Below are 16,845 nucleotides of genomic sequence, written 5' to 3'. Positions count from 1 at the left end.
TTTGTAGCATCCAGTTCATGGGTGCTCTGTCTTCTCTTATCTCTCCTATGATAAAGTGCTTTTCTTGCTTCTTGTATTGTTCTTAGTTTCTATGTCCTTTCCATATGGTAGCCTCTTCCCTCAAAAGTCACTGTTCTCTGTTTATATCTGAATGAAGCATTAGAAAGCTGATGTGTGTGTGTGTGTGTGTGTGTTGGGAAGCTCTAGGGAGCGGCACTGATTGTTATAAAGCCTCACTGGAGGGTGGGAGCTGGGTGGGACCTACTGCTTCACTTATGCAAACGTTGAACCAGTCCCATTGTTTTCAGTTTCATACTCACCGTGGACTCAAAGATTTCCTTTGGAAATTCCCAGCTGTTGGTTCTACTGCTCACAGTGTGTGCATTCAGTCATGTCTGACTCTGTGCGTCCCATGGACTGTAGCCCTCCAGGCTCCTCTCTCCATGGGATTCTCCAGGCAAGAATCCTAGAGTGGGTTGCCATTTCCTTCTCTGGGGGGATCTTCTCGACCCAGGGATTGGACCACAGTCTCTTAGCATCTCCTGGATTGGCAGGCGGGTTCTTTACCACTAGCGCCACCTGGGAAGCCTGTTGGCTCTACTGGGTGGTGTTTGTTTATCCACAGGTCTGTTAGGTCCCTGTGACGTTAGGGGAATTTGGACACGTATGAATTTTCAGTGTCTTGATCTGCTGATTGCCCCCTTTATTAGTCAGTCATCAACTGCTGAGTAGCCAATTACCCTAAAACTTACCAGCTTAAATGACGACATCTATTATCTCACATTTCTGTGGGTCAGACGTCTGCTTAGCTGGGTTCTCTGCTTCAGGGTCTCCACGGGTTGCAGTCAAGGTGCTGAGTGTGGCTGAAGTCATCTCCAGGCGCAGCTGGGGGAAAGATCCACTCTGACCTCACGCACTGCTTGTTGGCAGTATCCAGTCCTGGCTGGTTGTTGTTCAGCCAGCAAGTTCTTGACCACAGGAGTCTCTCCACAGGGCAGCTCCTAACATAGCTAGCCATTGATCGGGGCGAGCGGATAAGAAGAGCTGGAAAGAGAGAGTGTGAGGAAGACATGTTCAGTCTTGGATGACAGAATCTCAGCGGCGGCACCCGTTGCTTTGTCATATTCTGTTTTTATTTTTATTTCATAGTGAAGCACAGCTGATTTACAATCCTGTGTTAGTTTCAGGTGTGCAACAAAGCTATTCAGTTACACGTGTACATGTGTCTACTCACTTGTTTTTGAGTTTCTTTTCCCATTTTGTTTATTACAGAATATTGAGCAGAGTTCCCTGTGCTGTATATAGTAGGTTGGCTATCTACTTTTTATATAGTAGTGTTTCTATGTTAACCCCCAGTTCCCAACTTATCCCTCCTCCGTATTCTATTTTAATTTTTTAAAATATTTTTTTGATGTGGACCGTTTTAAAAGGCCTTATTAAACTTGTTACAACATTGTTTCCCTGTCATGTTTCAGTTTTGGGAGGCTTGAGGCATGCAGGATCTTAGCTCCCCAACCAAGGATTAAACCCACACCCCCTGCATCGGAAGAAGTCTTAACCCGCTGGACCTCCAGGGAATTCCCGCCGTATTCTATTTTTAGAAGCAAGTCACTCTGTCCAGCTCACACTACTGGACCGGGAGGTTGGATTACACAAGGCGGTAAACACCAGGAGGCAGGGATCACCGGGGACTGTCTAAGAAGGCTGCCTACCCCATCCCTACTGATTCTGCTGCAAAGTCTCTGCTTCACTGTGCGCGCGAGTCACGGGAGCCCTTGTTAGCACGTGGTCCCCATCCAGTAACTGGAGAGGGGGTGGGGTGCCACAGTTCTTCATGGCTGCCTGGCGCAGGCTCGGTAGCGGAGGCACATGGGTTTAGTTGCTCTGGGGCAAGTGGGATCCTCCCAGATCAGGGATCAAACCCTCGTCTCCTGCGTTAGCAGGTGGAATCTTCACCACCGAGCCCGCAGGGAAGCCCTGGAGCTATATTTCGTACCCGATGTTTCTGCTTTCTTCACCCTCACCCCAGGAAAAATTACTGTAGGTTATTTTTCTGTTATTTTTTAATTCATTTTTAACTGAAGTGCAGTTGATTTACAATGTTGTGCTCATGTCGGCTGTACTGCAAAGTGACACAGTTTTATACATAAATACATTTTTTATACTCTGTCCACTATGATTATCACAGGGTATTGAATACAGTTCCCTGTGCTATACAGTAGGACCTTATTGTTTATCCCCTGCTCCCTTACTGTAGGTTTTTCTTTTCAAACTATGATAGAGAGTATTGAAGATGATTGGGCATTTTTATTTATTGAACTGTCAAGCAACTGTTTCTTACTTTTTAAAAATTTGTTTAGTGTGTTATTAAATCAGTGGAGTACTTAACAAAATTCAACTAGGGTGTCCAGATGGCATTAGATATTTTCCGACTGTATTCAATGAGGCCCCTTGGCCAGATGACTTCTGTTGAGGGTGGTCTTGGGTTTTTCTGTAGCGCTGTGAAGATTACACCCATTATGTGTGGACTGCACTTTTCCTATCAGATGCTTCTCTGAGGGAGCGCTCCCATTCCACTGCCATCAGACATTATTTTGTTAAATAGTTACTTATTTATTTGACTGTGTTGGGTCTCACTTGTGGCATATGGGGTCTTTGTTGTGTCAAGAGGGATCTAACCTCAACAACTGAGCCCTTATTTGGAGTGGGAGCCTTTCCAGGCCCACTTGTTACCCGATTCATCCCTTTCTCTTTATACTGAGCCTCAGAAAATGCCACCAGGCAGAGGTTGTGGAAATGTTCACCTCAGGAAGCACAGCGTCTTAGAGAGGACACTTGGAACAAGGTCCGCGCGTCAGGGTGGACTGTGTGTGTCACTGTTCCCGGTTTGAACAACGATAGCGGCGCAATAGTCTCCATCTCACACGTGACTCACAACAGGACCTTGATGGTCCTCTCATGAAGAGGTGGAGTGTGTGTGCTGGTCCTTCAAATCTGGGTGTGCTCCTGACTTCCTTTGTAACTAAAAATGCAGCAAAAGTGGTGTTGCGTGACTTCTGAGGCTCAGACAGAACAGGTGATGTGGCTTCTGCCCTGTCCCTGAAGCACTTGTGCTGGAGCCCTGAGCGGCCCGACGGACGGGGTGCCCAGTTACCCCCCCGAGAGACAGGCTGGGCTGGGCCTCAGGGGGCCGGTTCCTTAGGCCCTGCCCACTGTCTGATCGTCAGGAATGACAGACCCTGAGCCATAAACGCCCAGCCAGGAGGCCTTCCCCGCAAGTCCTGACCCACAGGCACCACTCAATGTCATGAAGTGATTGCTCCGTTTAAAACCACTACGTTCTGAGGGGCTTTCTTGCACTGCGGTAGTAACCAGACTACTCCCTGGAGGAGGGAAGGATGAATTAAAGCATTATCAGTGAGGGGGTCCTTAGCGACTAACAGGAAAGACAGGCTCTGGCCAACCAAAGCAAACTTAACAAGATGCATGCCCTGCTCCAGGGGATCTTTCTGACCCAGGAATCAAACCGGCGTCTCCTGAATCTCCTGAATGGCAGGGGCATTCTTTACTCATAGAGCCATCTGGGAAGCCTCTAACAAGATACAGGTCCAAACTAAGAAGTTAGAAAAAGCAGATGAAAACAGAACAGAAGGAGGGCGACCAAATCAAAAAGCAGAAATCAGAGTAGAACAGAAGACAAATACTGTATAGTGAATCAATAAAGCCCCAAATTGAGCCTTTGAAAAAGCCAGTTAAGTAGATATGCTTCTAGTAGGACTAATGGGGAGAGGGGGTGGGAAAGCACAAATAAACAAAATTAAGAATGAGAAACCACAAAATTGATGGAGGTTTAAAAGGTAATAATTGAACAACTTTTAAATTTGAAAACAAATAAATTTGAAAACAAACATCATAGACAAATTCCTAGAATAATAATTTCACGCATCGACTCAGGAAGAATAAGAAAGTCTCTAAAACTGTAATGACGGATATGGTTGCCATGAATTACATGTGTCTTTTGACCCTTGAAACATAGCTAATGACACTGAGGGACTGAATGAATATTTTGTTTTAACTAACTTAAATTTAAAAACTGGAATAGCGTAGAGTACTTTCTGTTCAACACAACCTTGACTGTTTTGGTAGACTGTGTTTTGCTTTATTGCATCTCATAAGATATTGTTACTGCATTGGAGGGTGTTGGGTGTGCACCTCATTTCTAGGATTGTGCATAAACACTTCACTCATCTTGGTGTCCATGGATTAATTCAGATTGAGTGATTTTTTCTATGCACAATGTAATACTGAAATGTGTTTGACTGAATGTTCTATGAAGATATAAGGTGAGAAGACATGGTTTACACAGTGACGATACCTAGTGACGATGAAAGTTCTCCAGGCCGGGCTTCAACAGCTGTGGGCCGTGAACTTCCAGAGGTTCAAGCTGGTTTTAGAAAAGGCAGAGGAAACAGAGATCAAATTGCCAACATCTGCTGGATCATGGAAAAAGCAAGAGAGTTCCAGAAAAACATCTATTTCTGCTTTATTGACTATGCCAAAGCCTTTGACTGTGTGGATCACAATAAACTGTGGAAAATTCTGAAAGAGATGGGAATACCAGACCACCTGACCTGCGTCTTGAGAAACCTATATTCAGGTCAGGAAGCAACAGTTAGAACTGGACATGGAAAAACAGACTGGTTCCAAATAGGAAAAGGAGTACGTCAAGGCTGTATATTGTCACCCTGCTTATTTAACTTATATGCAGAGTACATGATGAGAAATGCTGGCCTGGAAGAAGCGTAAGCTGGAATCAAGATTGCCGGAAGAAAGATCAATAACCTCAGATATGCAGATGACACCACCCTTATGGCAGGAAGTGAAGAAGAACTAAAGAACCTCTTGATAAAAGTGAAAGAGGAGAGTGAAAAATTTGGCTTAAAGCTCAACATTCAGAAAATAAAGATCATGGCATCCAGTCCCATCACTTCATGGCAAATAGATGGGGAAACAATGGAAACACTGTCAGACTTTATTTTGGGGGGCTCCAAAATTACTGCAGACGGTGACTGCCGCCATGAAGAGCTGACTCATTGGAAAAGACCCTGATGCTGGGAAAGATTGAAGGTGGGAGGAGAAGGGGACAACAGAGGATGAGATGGTTGGATGGCATCACCTACTCAATGGACATGAGTTTGAGTGAACTCCGGGAGTTGGTGATGGACAGGGAAGTCTGGTGTGCTGCCATCCATGGAGTCGCAAAGAGTCAGACACGACTGAGAGATTGAACTGAACTGAACTGATACCTATGTAAGTCATCACTGGTCATTATGTTGTAATGTTTATTATTTATGTATAATATAATGATATTATGCTTCTAGTTAAAAAATAAGTATTCAAAAATTTTTGTTTACAGTAGAGGCGTGATTGGGCAATGATTCTAAAAGCTAGTGCTGTGACCAGAGCAGTAAAGAAAAATAAAAGCCTCAAGAAATTACATCACAGCTATCATGAGGTTGAATAGCAACTGCAACTTGCTGAGCAGAGGAAACCCCCAGAGCTGTCTGTTGACATCTGATGATGTTGCTGTTTTGTGACTTACGCACTGTGTGTGCTTGGGTTTTAAATATTTCCCTGTTTTCATCTCTAATGGTTGACAGGACAAATATAGTCCGTGAAAAAGTGCTCTGCTGTTTTCAAAAACTTAAGAGTGTAGAGGAAATGCCAACCCACTCCAGTGTGCTTGCCTGGAGAACCCCATGGACCAGGATCCTGGTGGGCCACAGTCCGTGGGTCACAGTCAGACACGACTGAGCGGCTAACACACACTAAGGGGTTCCGAGATAAAAATGTTTGAGAACTGCTGATCTAGGGCACAGAGAAGGCAAAGCTAAGGTGGAAAGTTACTGAGGTGCTGGGAACCAGCAGGGTTCACTAGAACAGTTGAAAATGAGGAAAAACACTAGACATCTCTAATTGGCCTTGACTATTGGGAAACCATCTCATCCCCTTTCCCCACCTCCTCACGTCTCTCCTGCACCCAGGCCCTTAAAGGAAGGGCCCTGCTTGACCTGCTGTACTGAGTTTGGGATCAGAGGACTCTAATGGTAGGCTTGTGGTTGTTTATTGTCACTAAGTCGTGACTGACTCTTTTGTGACCTCATGGACTGTAGCCCACCAGGCTCCCCTGTGCTTGTGATTCTCCAGGCAAGAACACTGGAGAGGGTTGTCATTTCCTCCTCCAGGGGGTCTTCCCAACCGAGGGATCGAACCTGCACCTTCAGCTTTGGCAGGTGGGTTCTTTACCACAGAGCGTCCAGGGAAGCCTGCTGTAGGCACCCCACTTCTTTATCCGCATCCAGACTGAATGGTCCTGTGTGCAGTTTCCCAGGGCCTCGGTGTCAGTGGTTGATAAGGTGATTTTCTCAGGAAATCTGCCTCTTTTAACAGACGACGTTTGAAGACACAGTCACTTTGTTCAAGAAAGTGATTGTTTTTGTCAGAGGAAAGAGAAAGGAGGAGTAGGTAGGAACCCACACTGAATAGTCTGGGAATTCCTGTGGACTGAGTCACAGGCTCCATAGGGTTAAAAACGGAGGCTCCTTAGAAGACAATAGCGACAGGGGCTCCATGGCAGCTCTGGAACTCTGGGGACCGTCCCCCAGGGCGCTGCTCTGCCCCTCCTCTGGCTCTGAGGAGCCCCACTCGACTCCGGGGGCCAGTGGTGTGGCTGTGACCGATCAGGGCTATCTATGGCTTTGCAGGCTCTGACAGTTAACCAGCAAGCCGCACAGGATGGAGGCAACCTTTAAGAGCTGGGAGGCTTGAAGATAACAGATTTTATTTCATAGGCATTATCATGGAAGAGAAACCTTATTTCCATTCTTCTTTTCCAACTTAACTGGTAGCATCTTCTCTATTATTGTTTTGTTTTTAACTGGAGGACAATTGCTTTACAATGTTATGTTGGTTTCTGCCTACAAGCACCCCCATCAGCCATCCTCCCTGTTGAGCCTCCCTCCGCTCCTGTACCCCGCCCCTCTGCTCATCACAGAGCACCAGGTGGGGCTCCCTGTTGCACAGCGGCTTCTCACCAGGTATCTATTCGACACGTGATAGTGTATGGATGTCACCGCTGCTTTCTTCATTCATCCCTCTCTCTCTCTTTAAAATATACTCTACTTTTTAGAACAGTTGCAGGTTCACAGCAACGTTGAATGACGAGTACAGAGGTCCCACAGACCTGTCCCCCGACACACACACACCTCCTCCCCCACGACCAACACCCTACAGCACAGGGGAACATTTGTTGCCACCAGGGAACCTATATTGACACATCCGAAGTCCACAGCTTATGTTAGGGTTCCCACTAGAGGCGAAGAATCCATCTGCCAATGCAGGAGACATAAGAGATGCGGGTTTGATCCCTGGGTCAGGAAGATCCGCTGCAGGAGGGCATGGCACCCCACTCCAGTATTCTTGCCTGGAGAATCCATAGACAGAGGAGCCTGGTGGGCTACAGTCCATGGGGTTGCAAAGAGTCAGACATGACTTAGTGACGTGATTTATCCACTAAACAGCACTGGGCAACAGAATAGCTCAGATTTCTTAATGGATTGCATAGAGGTATAATAGGCAGTGAGAGAGACAGACAGAGGGACAAGGAGAGAAAATGGCTTCAGGAACTGGCAAATTTACCAAAATGTGAAGATTAAGATGGAGTGGTGTGTGTACTCATGGGGTGGTGGAGGGAGAAGGGATGTCTCACACATTACAGTTCCCTCAACGCTGTACACTGAAAATTTGCAAAGAGCAACTGAGGAAGACATTTACCAGTTGTGAATACCCACATATGACATCTACAAGGGCCATCTTACTGTATTTCTATCCACGTTCTTCAGCCCATCTTACTTTTAAAAACATTTTATTTTTTATTAAAAATATTTATTTATTTAGGCTGCCCTGGGTCTTAGTTGCAGCGCATGGGCTCTTTAGCTGCGCCATGCCAGATTTATTTCCCTGACCAGGGATCGAACCTGGGCTCAGCGTCTCAGCCACTGGAGCACCACGGAGTTCCCTCACTTGCGCAATTCATTTAAATTGCAGACATCAACACACTTCCCTCCCCAAACCTCAGCACACAGGATTCCGTTTCTTCCTTTTGACAGGAAGAAAAAGGCACCTATTTACTCCTGAAACTTGAGCTGTCAAAAGGACATCAAGGTGGCATAATCAAACGGGGTACTGGGTGCAAGCGCCTGAAGCTCATTCAGAACACAGATGTCTGAGCTCTTGGATTGGATGAAGTCACCGAGCGGTGCAGAGGAGATTCCGGCAGAGGCGTCTGTGGGAGTCCCGACCCCCGGGGCGGTCAGCAGTCTGCCCAGCCTGGATCCTGAAAAGCGGGTCTGCTCCGCGCCACCCCACGGTCCTAGGCGACCATCGGAGGTGACCCGCGGAGTCACCAGGTGAAGGGAAGGGGGGTCCTAGGTCACCATGGGAGGTGACCCGCGGAGTCACCAGGTGCGGTGGGGGGAAGGGGTCTAGGTCACCATGGGAGGTGACCCGCGGAGTCACCAGGTGCGGTGGGGGGAAGAGGTCTAGGTCACCATCGGGGGTGACCCGCGGAGTCACGAGGTGGGGGGGGGGGGTCCTAGGTCGCCATGGGAGGTGACCCGCGGAGTCGCCAGGTGAGGTGGGAGTTGCGAGGTAACCATCGGAGGTGACCTGCGGAGTCCTCGGGGGGCGGGGTGCAGGGTTGGGCACCCCCGGCCAGGCGGGAAACCCGGAGGCGCGGTGGCCGCGGGTGCAGGCGGCGGGCGGGGCGGGCGGGAGGGCGGAGTCGCCGCAGCGGCCGGCCGCGGGCGGGGGAGGGTGTGTGCGCGGGTCACATGGTCGCTGCTGCCCTCCCGTCAGCCGCCCTCGCCGCCGCGGTGCGCTGGCTGCAGGAAGCCGCCGCGCCGCCGCTTTGTTGTCGGGGCCCGCGAGGAGCGCCGCCCGCCGCCGCGCGCTCTCCCCGAGCCAGCTCTCCGGCCCCGGGGCCCGGCTGCGGGCCCCCGCGCGCCCCGCCCATGAGGGCGCCCCGCGACCACCGCCGGCGGCGGCCCGGGGCGGCGCGGCGCTGAGGCGGCGGCGGGGGCGCTGCCCGCTCTGCGGACGGGCGGCCTCGGGCCTCCCCGAGGGCACCATGGAGGTGAATGCGGGTAAGAGCCTACAGGGCGGGGGGCGCGGCGGCGGCGGGCGCGCGGGGCCGGCGGGCGGGCGAGCGCGGCAGCGGGGCCCCTCACGGGCGGCGGCGAGGGGGAGCCCGCCCGGAGCCTGGCGCTCGGCGCCCCCCGGGCCGCCCTCCCAGCCGCCCGCAGCGCCGCAGCGCGGCAGCCCGGCCCCCCCTCACATGGCCCGGCCGCGCGAGCCACGTGCGCGCTGTGTTTACGTTCGGCGGCGCGCGGCCGCCGGTTGGCTGGGCGGGCGCGTGACGCGGCATTACATAATGGGCGCCGGGGCGGCGGCGGCGGGCGGGGACACGTGAGGCCGCGCGGCTCCGTGACCCACATTCGCGGGCCGCGGGGGCCCCTGGGGGCGGGCGCGCGCCGGCGGGAGGCCCCGCCCCGCGGGAGGCCCCGCCCCCGCGCCCTCGGGCTCTGACGTGGCCGCCCCTCCCCCGCGGGGTCGCTCGCTGAGGAGAGGCCGGGCGTGCGCGCGCCCGGGGGACCCGCGGCCCGGCGGCGGGGAGGCCGCGGACGCCGCAGTGCCCTCGGCCGGGGCGGAGCGGAGAAGGCGGGCCCCGAGGGGGACCCTCCGGGGTCGCCTGGGGACGGCTCGCCGCGGGTGGCGCTGCCTCATCTCCACAACAAAGAAGAACCCTCTGTTTCAACGACCTCCTCGGGAACGCGGTCGACCTTGTGGAACACCTCCCGTGACGAATACGCCCACGGCGCCTGCGGGCCGGGAGCCTCACCCTGGCCGGTCCCGCTCGGTGACCCCCAGTGACCCCCAGGTTGCTGATCTTGCCTGAATCCGATAACAGATCCCGCACCCCAGCCCCGCATCCCCGAGGGCTGGAGATCTTAGTTTCTCAACCAGGGTTGGAACCTGGGCAGTGAGAGCCCTAACGGCTGGACAGCCTGGGAATTCCCATGATAACAGATATGACCTTATTAATCCTTTTCTTGTCCCATTTCCTGTTGCTTCCCCACTAGGGAGCAATATTAGGGTCCCTCCTGCCCTTTTGTCTGTCTCCTCCCCCCCGCCCCCGCAAACCCCCAAGAAGAGCCTTGAATCCAGTGAGGCTGCAGAGGCAGCCTGTGATTAAGTTATGTTTGAAAAACCATGCCCCTGGTAACAGACTGTGAACTTTCCACCAACAGTGAATAATAAAGCCATTTTCTTGTCTGTTAATTACCCGTGGGCCTACATAACCTTGAGGATAGTTTAAGAATTTGAGTAACTGTTATGGAATAAAACTTTTACTTGCTAGGGATTTCAAGATTAAGAAATTCATCCTCATCTATCTCAGTGTGAATGAATTCTTATAGTTTTGAGATCAGATAAGGTTAGAAAGTTTTTCTCAGATTTGAACCTTCCTGGAACATTATCACTGATCTTAATTTTGATTTTACGGTGTGATTACAAATTGTAACCTTTTCTTGGGATGACTGCTGACTCCCCCAACCCCCCTTCCATATCCAGTTCACATCCCTTGGTCCTAGCTCCGTTTTTCGTTTTTGTTTTGTTTTTTTTTTTTTCCCCCCTGATCATCATCCTTGTTGCCCTTTGGGATGTGGCATCCAGAGGTGGAAGTCGTAGAACGGTTAATGACTGCTATAAAGGAGTTGTCTGGCAGGTTGGGCTTTTGTGGCATGCTGCTTTGCTGACTCACAGTAACCTTGCCGTCAACTAGACCCTTTTCATGTGAACTGTTTTGCAGTTAAGTTTCATCCCTTGTGCAGATAATTGTTTGACCTGAACTGTAGGAACTTGCAATTATCTTTCTTAAATTTTCTCTTTCTCCATTTGGCTCCAAGTTCAAGCTGTTATCCAGTATAGTGTTTCTGCCATCCCTCTAAGGGAACTTAAGTAAGCATTCTCTTTCATTTCCTTCACGTACAGCTTGCCCAGGGTGGGGCCAAATTCAGTGCTGGTGGCAGGCCTCTGGCCCCTCCCTTTGGGTTGATATCATTTTATTAGTCAGTACATATTCACCCAGTGACCATTTGGTGAAACTGCCCTATATATCATGACTCATTGTGTGACCCTTTCTGTGACAAATACAGAGGAGAAATAGTGAAGCTGTGGAAATGGACTCGATACATTTTTGTCACAGATTTTGATTGAAGTTCTTTAAATGCCATTCTACTTGATGTTTTTACTATAAAGAGAGAAACAGTAAGATAATAGGAAGAATTCTAAGTGAAGAAGGAAGTTGCCTGACTAGACAGTGGAGTTGAGGAGTTCAGAAGGTGGCCTGGAAATAAGAACCTGCAGAGAAATCTGGGTCCACATGACATATTCAGAATTGAAGGACGAAGAATCTGGATGGGGAGGGTTAGAGTTGTTTGAACTATTGGGATCCAGCTCTCCCAGGATATGATGGAGAGTGTCTGTGGAGCGTGTATGTGACCTGTTTTGGGCCCTGCGCGTGTGTTAACTACTTCGAGCCGCCCCTTAACGCTGTCGGAAGGTGCTGTTGCCACTGGAAGGGGAGGGTCTAAGTTCTGTGAAGTGAGTACCATACCCTTAGGGGCAGGTCCGTGAAATCCCCGTGGGGAGCACGGACTAATGCCTGTGCTGTAGGCACAGTTGGGGTTGAAGCCCCCGTCACTCCTAAAGGTGTATGCGAGGCCTGGGGGTCCTGCCCCTGGGGGTGCGGGGACGCTGAGTAGATGGGCGCAATTTGCGTGGTATAAGGGTCGGCAGAGCCTCCCAGTCTCATCATTCCTCTTCTTGAATCTTGTTGCTGGTCCTTAGGGTCCCCCCCAGGCTCTAGATTACTCTTGTCCCCCTTGTCCCCTCCCCACCTTTCCAGCAATTTACTTGGAGACAAGAACTGTGTTTTTCAAAATGAGACCTATTTGTTTTTGTCTTCTTAAGTAGTCTCTTACGTGGCACATCATTCAGTCACTCTCATATTCTTTAAAACTCCGCGTGTTGTCTGTCACCTTAGCTCTCGACCCTTGGCTTCTACAGCACCCTTGTACGCTCAGGACTTTGTGTGGACTGTGGCTCACGTTGTGTGAACGAAAGGTCGACAGAGCTGTCTCCCCAGGTCTGTGAAGTGCTCTCAGGAGAGCACCATCTTGCTCTCTGGAGCCCGGACAGTGGGACCCAACCGGAAGCTTAGGGCTTCGATAGGTCCACTCTGTCATACCGTGAGTAGAAGTTATTGAAAACCTGCTTTTAAAATGAGAGAACTCATAAAGCTTCTTGAGTCAACATGTTTTGTTCTAAGTCACAAGGCAAAAAAAAAAGTCCAGTCGTGACCTGATCTCAAGCGTGTATTTTCCAGGATGGTGGGCAGAGGGAGTGGGGTGGTGGTGATGTTGGGCCAGCCTGGAATCTGGGTGAGAAAAGCCCAGGCTGTGTGAGGACCGCGAGTGCCTCCCAGCGGTACAGAGTTGGATGCTGACTTCTGGATTGTCTGAAACTGACCACTGGGTAAGCCCTAGCCTGGGAACCTGGCCCAACTCCAGGATTCTTTTCAACTAAAAATAGAGACAACTCAGCCTCAGCTAATTTTAGCTTGAGGCATCTGAGAAGTATATTCTGCCTGTTTTTGGAGGTGTTGGGACTTGCTGGTTCAGGGATTTTACCTTCTTGCATTTTCGTTAAAAACTCTCTGTAAAAAGGCACTTTCTTTAATAGTTCCCTTTTATGAACATCATTTCATTTCAATCTTATACTAACTCTGGCAGATATTCCCATTTTGTATTAATAGAAGATGACTCAGATTTAGAGAGATTGGAAGTTACTTGCATGCCGAGGGCTTCTCACTAAGAGATAATAAATAGTCTGTGCTCTGGAATTGACGTTCAACCCTGGCCCTGCCGCTTGGTAGCTGTGTTAACCTCTCTGAGCTCCTCTTCTGTAAAATGGAATAATGGAAGTTAGTTGTACAGGGTTCTTATAAGGACTAAACGTGGTGTGGAATCGTGTCATTTCATTCTTGACGTTTTATTTACTTTTGGCCAGGCTCCGTTTTTCCTGCTTTTGCGTGGAGTTTTCCTGGCTGTGGCGAGTGGAGTCACTCTTGGCTGCGGTGCGTGAACTTCTCATTGTGGCGGCTTCTCTTGCTGCGGGGCACGGGCTTAGCGGTTATGCACACGGGCTTCATTTCTCTGCAACAAGTGGATTCTCCCCAGACTGGGGATAGAACCCGTATCCCCTGAAAGGCATGTGGATTCTCAACTACTGGACTTCCAGGGAAGTCCTTATTTTCAGTATTCTTGCTGACTTGTAGTCTTCACTTCCCTTCTTCATTGGATTGAGGAGCTGCTAGATGTACATCTTACCTTCTAAGAAATTAAATTTTAACCTTCTTGGGTTGCTAATCATCAAGTTGGCAGCATGATGTCTGGTTGATGCTAAGACAACTATGTCAGTGTTGAAGGTCTTGCTTAGAGAATGTAGCTGCTCCTTGACGGGTCATCTTTGGTTCCATGGTTCCTGGCACAATTGCTGGTTGTAAATTATTATTGATTCCCTAAAAGACAGGAGTTGCATCTTAACTGAATTGATAAGAGCGCACTAATTTTTCTTGGGTTTGATTTTGGAACTTTTGCAAAGGAAGGTGTGTTTTGAGTAATTAATACCTTCCATTGCCCGGTCAGCTTTAAAACACTGCTCAAGCCATCAGAACAGCTCAGATCTCCACTCAGAAGAGCTTGTGGATGTAAATAGCTGCCTGAAATCCTGGCCCTGGAAAGGTCTAACTTCCTGACCTTTTATCCGCTTGAGACATTAGTGGATTTGCTACCTAAAGTAGTAGTTTAGTCTCTAAGTCATGTCTGACATTTTTGTGACCCCAGGAACTATAACTCACTAGGTTCCTCTGTCCATGGGATTTTCCAGGCAAGAATACTGGAGTAGGTTACCATTTCCTTCTCCAGGGGATCTTCCTGACCCAGGAATTGAACCCATGTCTCCTGCACTGGCAGGCAGATGCTTTACCCCTGAGCCACTAGGGAAGTCTCCCACTAGGTAAAGTAGTCCTTTAGAAAAGATAAATAGCTGTGAGCACTTCCTTTGGGGATTTGTTGAGGACTAAGAATAATCTTTTTCTTTGTATCCTATTCTCAGTGGAGTTAAATATGAAAAAAATATCAGTTGCTACCACCCGAGATTTCTAATGTGATCTTCAAATCTAAAATTTTATGAAAGCAGTGGTGATTTTACCTAGCAACATGACTTTTGAGAGACTTCAAGGTTGAAATATTTTTCCTTTGGATTCACAGTATGTTAGGGATATTCAGGCAGTTAGTGAGAAGACCAGCCTTGAAAATTATGGGCCAATTTGTGCTTGAATTTACTAATTGTAACCATTCTTAAACTTCTGCCTGCAAGGGCTTGCCTTGAGAGCTTGTTCAAAGTGCTCATTTCTGGACTTCCTGGGTGGTCCAGTGGTTAAGAACTTGCCTTACCACGAGCAGCTGAGCCCGTGAGTTACAGCTGCTGAGCCTGTGTTCTGAGCCCAGGTGCCCTTGAGCCTGTGCTTCGTAGCAAGAAAGGCCACCGGAGTGAGAAACCCATACCCTGCGACCAAGAGTAGACTCTGCTCGCCGCAACTAGAGAAAGCTCAAGGGCAGCACAGCTGAAAGAAAGTTCCTTCCTCAGGGTGCCTTCTCCACTCGGGGCAGGGTCTTGGAAATGTGTATCTTGAGAAAAACACTAGGCGGTTCTGATCCGTATTTCACATCATCTCTTTGGATAGTGAGAATAAACTCAAAGTTAGGTCTCTTTCTTGTGTTTGGAGTATTGAAGAGTCTTCAGATTTTAAAATCAGTGGTTAGATAAAATTACTGTTACTGAGATTACCCTGGGTTGCTTTTTCTCCCATTGAGCACAGATGAAGTCACTGACCTGTGACAGTGACCCTCAGACTTCCCTGTGCATCGGAAGAGTGAGGCCTGAGAACCTGCGTTTCTAACCGAGTTCCAGGCGATGCTGAAGCCACTGGTGCAGGACCACGCTCTGAGAGTGACTGGTGTGTATGGGTAGGGACCAGGTTGCAGGACAGGTATCAATCCTAAAGCTCAGGCTTCACTCTGGGCAGGTGGGAAGCGCAGGTTAAGGGCATCGGGAAGTGGGTCAGACTTCAGGAAAAGCGGATTCATGCTTCCAGCTTCAGTGCCGATGTCAGGCGTATGCTTCTGGAATGGAAAAGTGGATGGGATTGTCCGCGTTGTATTTTTTGTCTTTTTAAGACAAGTGCGGCTGAACCACAAGGTCCTCCTGTATATAGCACAGGGAACTATATTCAATATCCTGGGGTAAACCATAATGGAAAAAAATTTGAAAAAGGGTGTGTGTGTGTGTGTGTGTGCATGTGTGTGTGTGTGTGTGTGTATGTGTGTATGTAACTTACCAGGGTCCAGCCCCAGTGGATCCAGGGAATTCGAAGCGAGGACGGTGTTGGCGAGGAAAGACTTATTTATTTATTAATATAAGGTTAGATTAGGGAGAAATAGTGTAATAGGAAAATTAAGTGGAGAAAGAAGGCTGAATAACTTGGTTTACGTGGAAAGCCAATAAAGTTCCAGACAAGGAGCTTGCACCATCTACGTTGGGCCACCGGCGTCCTCTTGAATATCGGGGGTGCCCCGCCTTGGGCTCCCCCTCGCGTGGATCTTAAAAGCCGGGACAAGTAAGTAGACATGGTGAGCCTCCACGCCCCAGATGGGAATTCAGCCAGAAATTAGAGAGGAGACACGGGGGAAACCAGTCCAGTGACTGGCCCGTCCTCTATTGTTCAGAGGGCCTTTTATACTTTTTGATTATACATAGAGATCAATGGGTAACACAAAATTATGCAGTGTTAGCAGCCCAGACTCTTATCAAAACCAGGCTTTTCTCTCTGCATACCTAGTTGTATACACAAGTCTTAGGTAATTTATATCATCTTTCGGCCAAAAGGGCCAATTAACATTTTACAGCCTTTTTTCTGATAAGGGTTTGTCAACCAGAAGACTTACTTGTGCTGATCTTCCCAAAGTCTGGTGCCACTCTCAGAAAGCACTAAATAAAGTTATATTCTTGCGTAGCGAAGATTCAGCAACTTAAAACAAGTAAAAGGAGTACAGTGATTTGTAACAAAAGAAAAGTAATTAACTCAAAAGTCTAGTGTTGCTAACATCAAAACTACTATATATCTTTTCCATATCCCGTTTACATTGATTAACATCCTCCTAGGTGCCTAAAAGATAAAGAATATGGAGGCCTGGCAGTAGTCATTGAGTCAACAGTAAAAACCCTCTACCAATATGATTTTTAACTCTTTAGAAAAGGCTCTATGTCTTTAAGATGCTTTAAGCTTTGTGCCTCTTGCGGTTGGGGGGCTATAAGCAATTCACAAGCTGTAAGAGGTCTGGGGGAACCTGTCAGGCAAGCTAGAGAGTTATCAGAGGGGGTTTAACTGAAGCATCCCTTTCAAATGCAGAAGACTAAAGCCCTGATTTGACTTTTTCCAGAGAATATCAGAAGAGTGGAAAAGCAGGCAGATTCTTATTTTTTGGGGGGTGGATGCTCAGGAAATTCCAGGGGGAACCCCTGAAGCCTAATCACGTCCTTGGTCCTTGCGTTTTGTCAGGCTTCCTTCCTCATGACCTTGTCACGGGCGGGATTCCTCACGCT

At 48.9% G+C, this 16,845-nt stretch overlaps 1 protein-coding gene across 5 annotated transcripts in view; it reads left to right on the top strand.

Moving 5' to 3' along the window:
• Window positions 1–8,914: 8,914 nt before the first annotated feature.
• The window catches only part of NR1D2 (nuclear receptor subfamily 1 group D member 2), a 29,353-nt gene continuing 21,422 nt past the window's right edge, over window positions 8,915–16,845 (top strand). Inside the window, exon 1 of one of the 5 annotated variants that reach the window (XM_027962719.3) lies at window positions 8,915–9,203. In XM_027962719.3, coding sequence (XP_027818520.1) covers window positions 9,188–9,203 — 16 coding nt within the window. In that variant the 5' untranslated portion in view covers window positions 8,915–9,187. Of the gene's footprint in view, window positions 9,204–9,705; window positions 15,860–16,845 lie in introns of those variants that run through there. The other 4 variants (XM_042241433.1, XM_060406936.1, XM_060406935.1 and 1 more) reach the window with 4 other exon arrangements.

This window comes from Ovis aries, chromosome 26, assembly GCF_016772045.2.
Source record: "Ovis aries strain OAR_USU_Benz2616 breed Rambouillet chromosome 26, ARS-UI_Ramb_v3.0, whole genome shotgun sequence".
NCBI classification, from domain to species: domain Eukaryota; kingdom Metazoa; phylum Chordata; class Mammalia; order Artiodactyla; family Bovidae; genus Ovis; species Ovis aries.
Note: the sequence above shows the minus strand (reverse complement) of the source record. Positions and strands in the feature narration are given on the sequence as shown.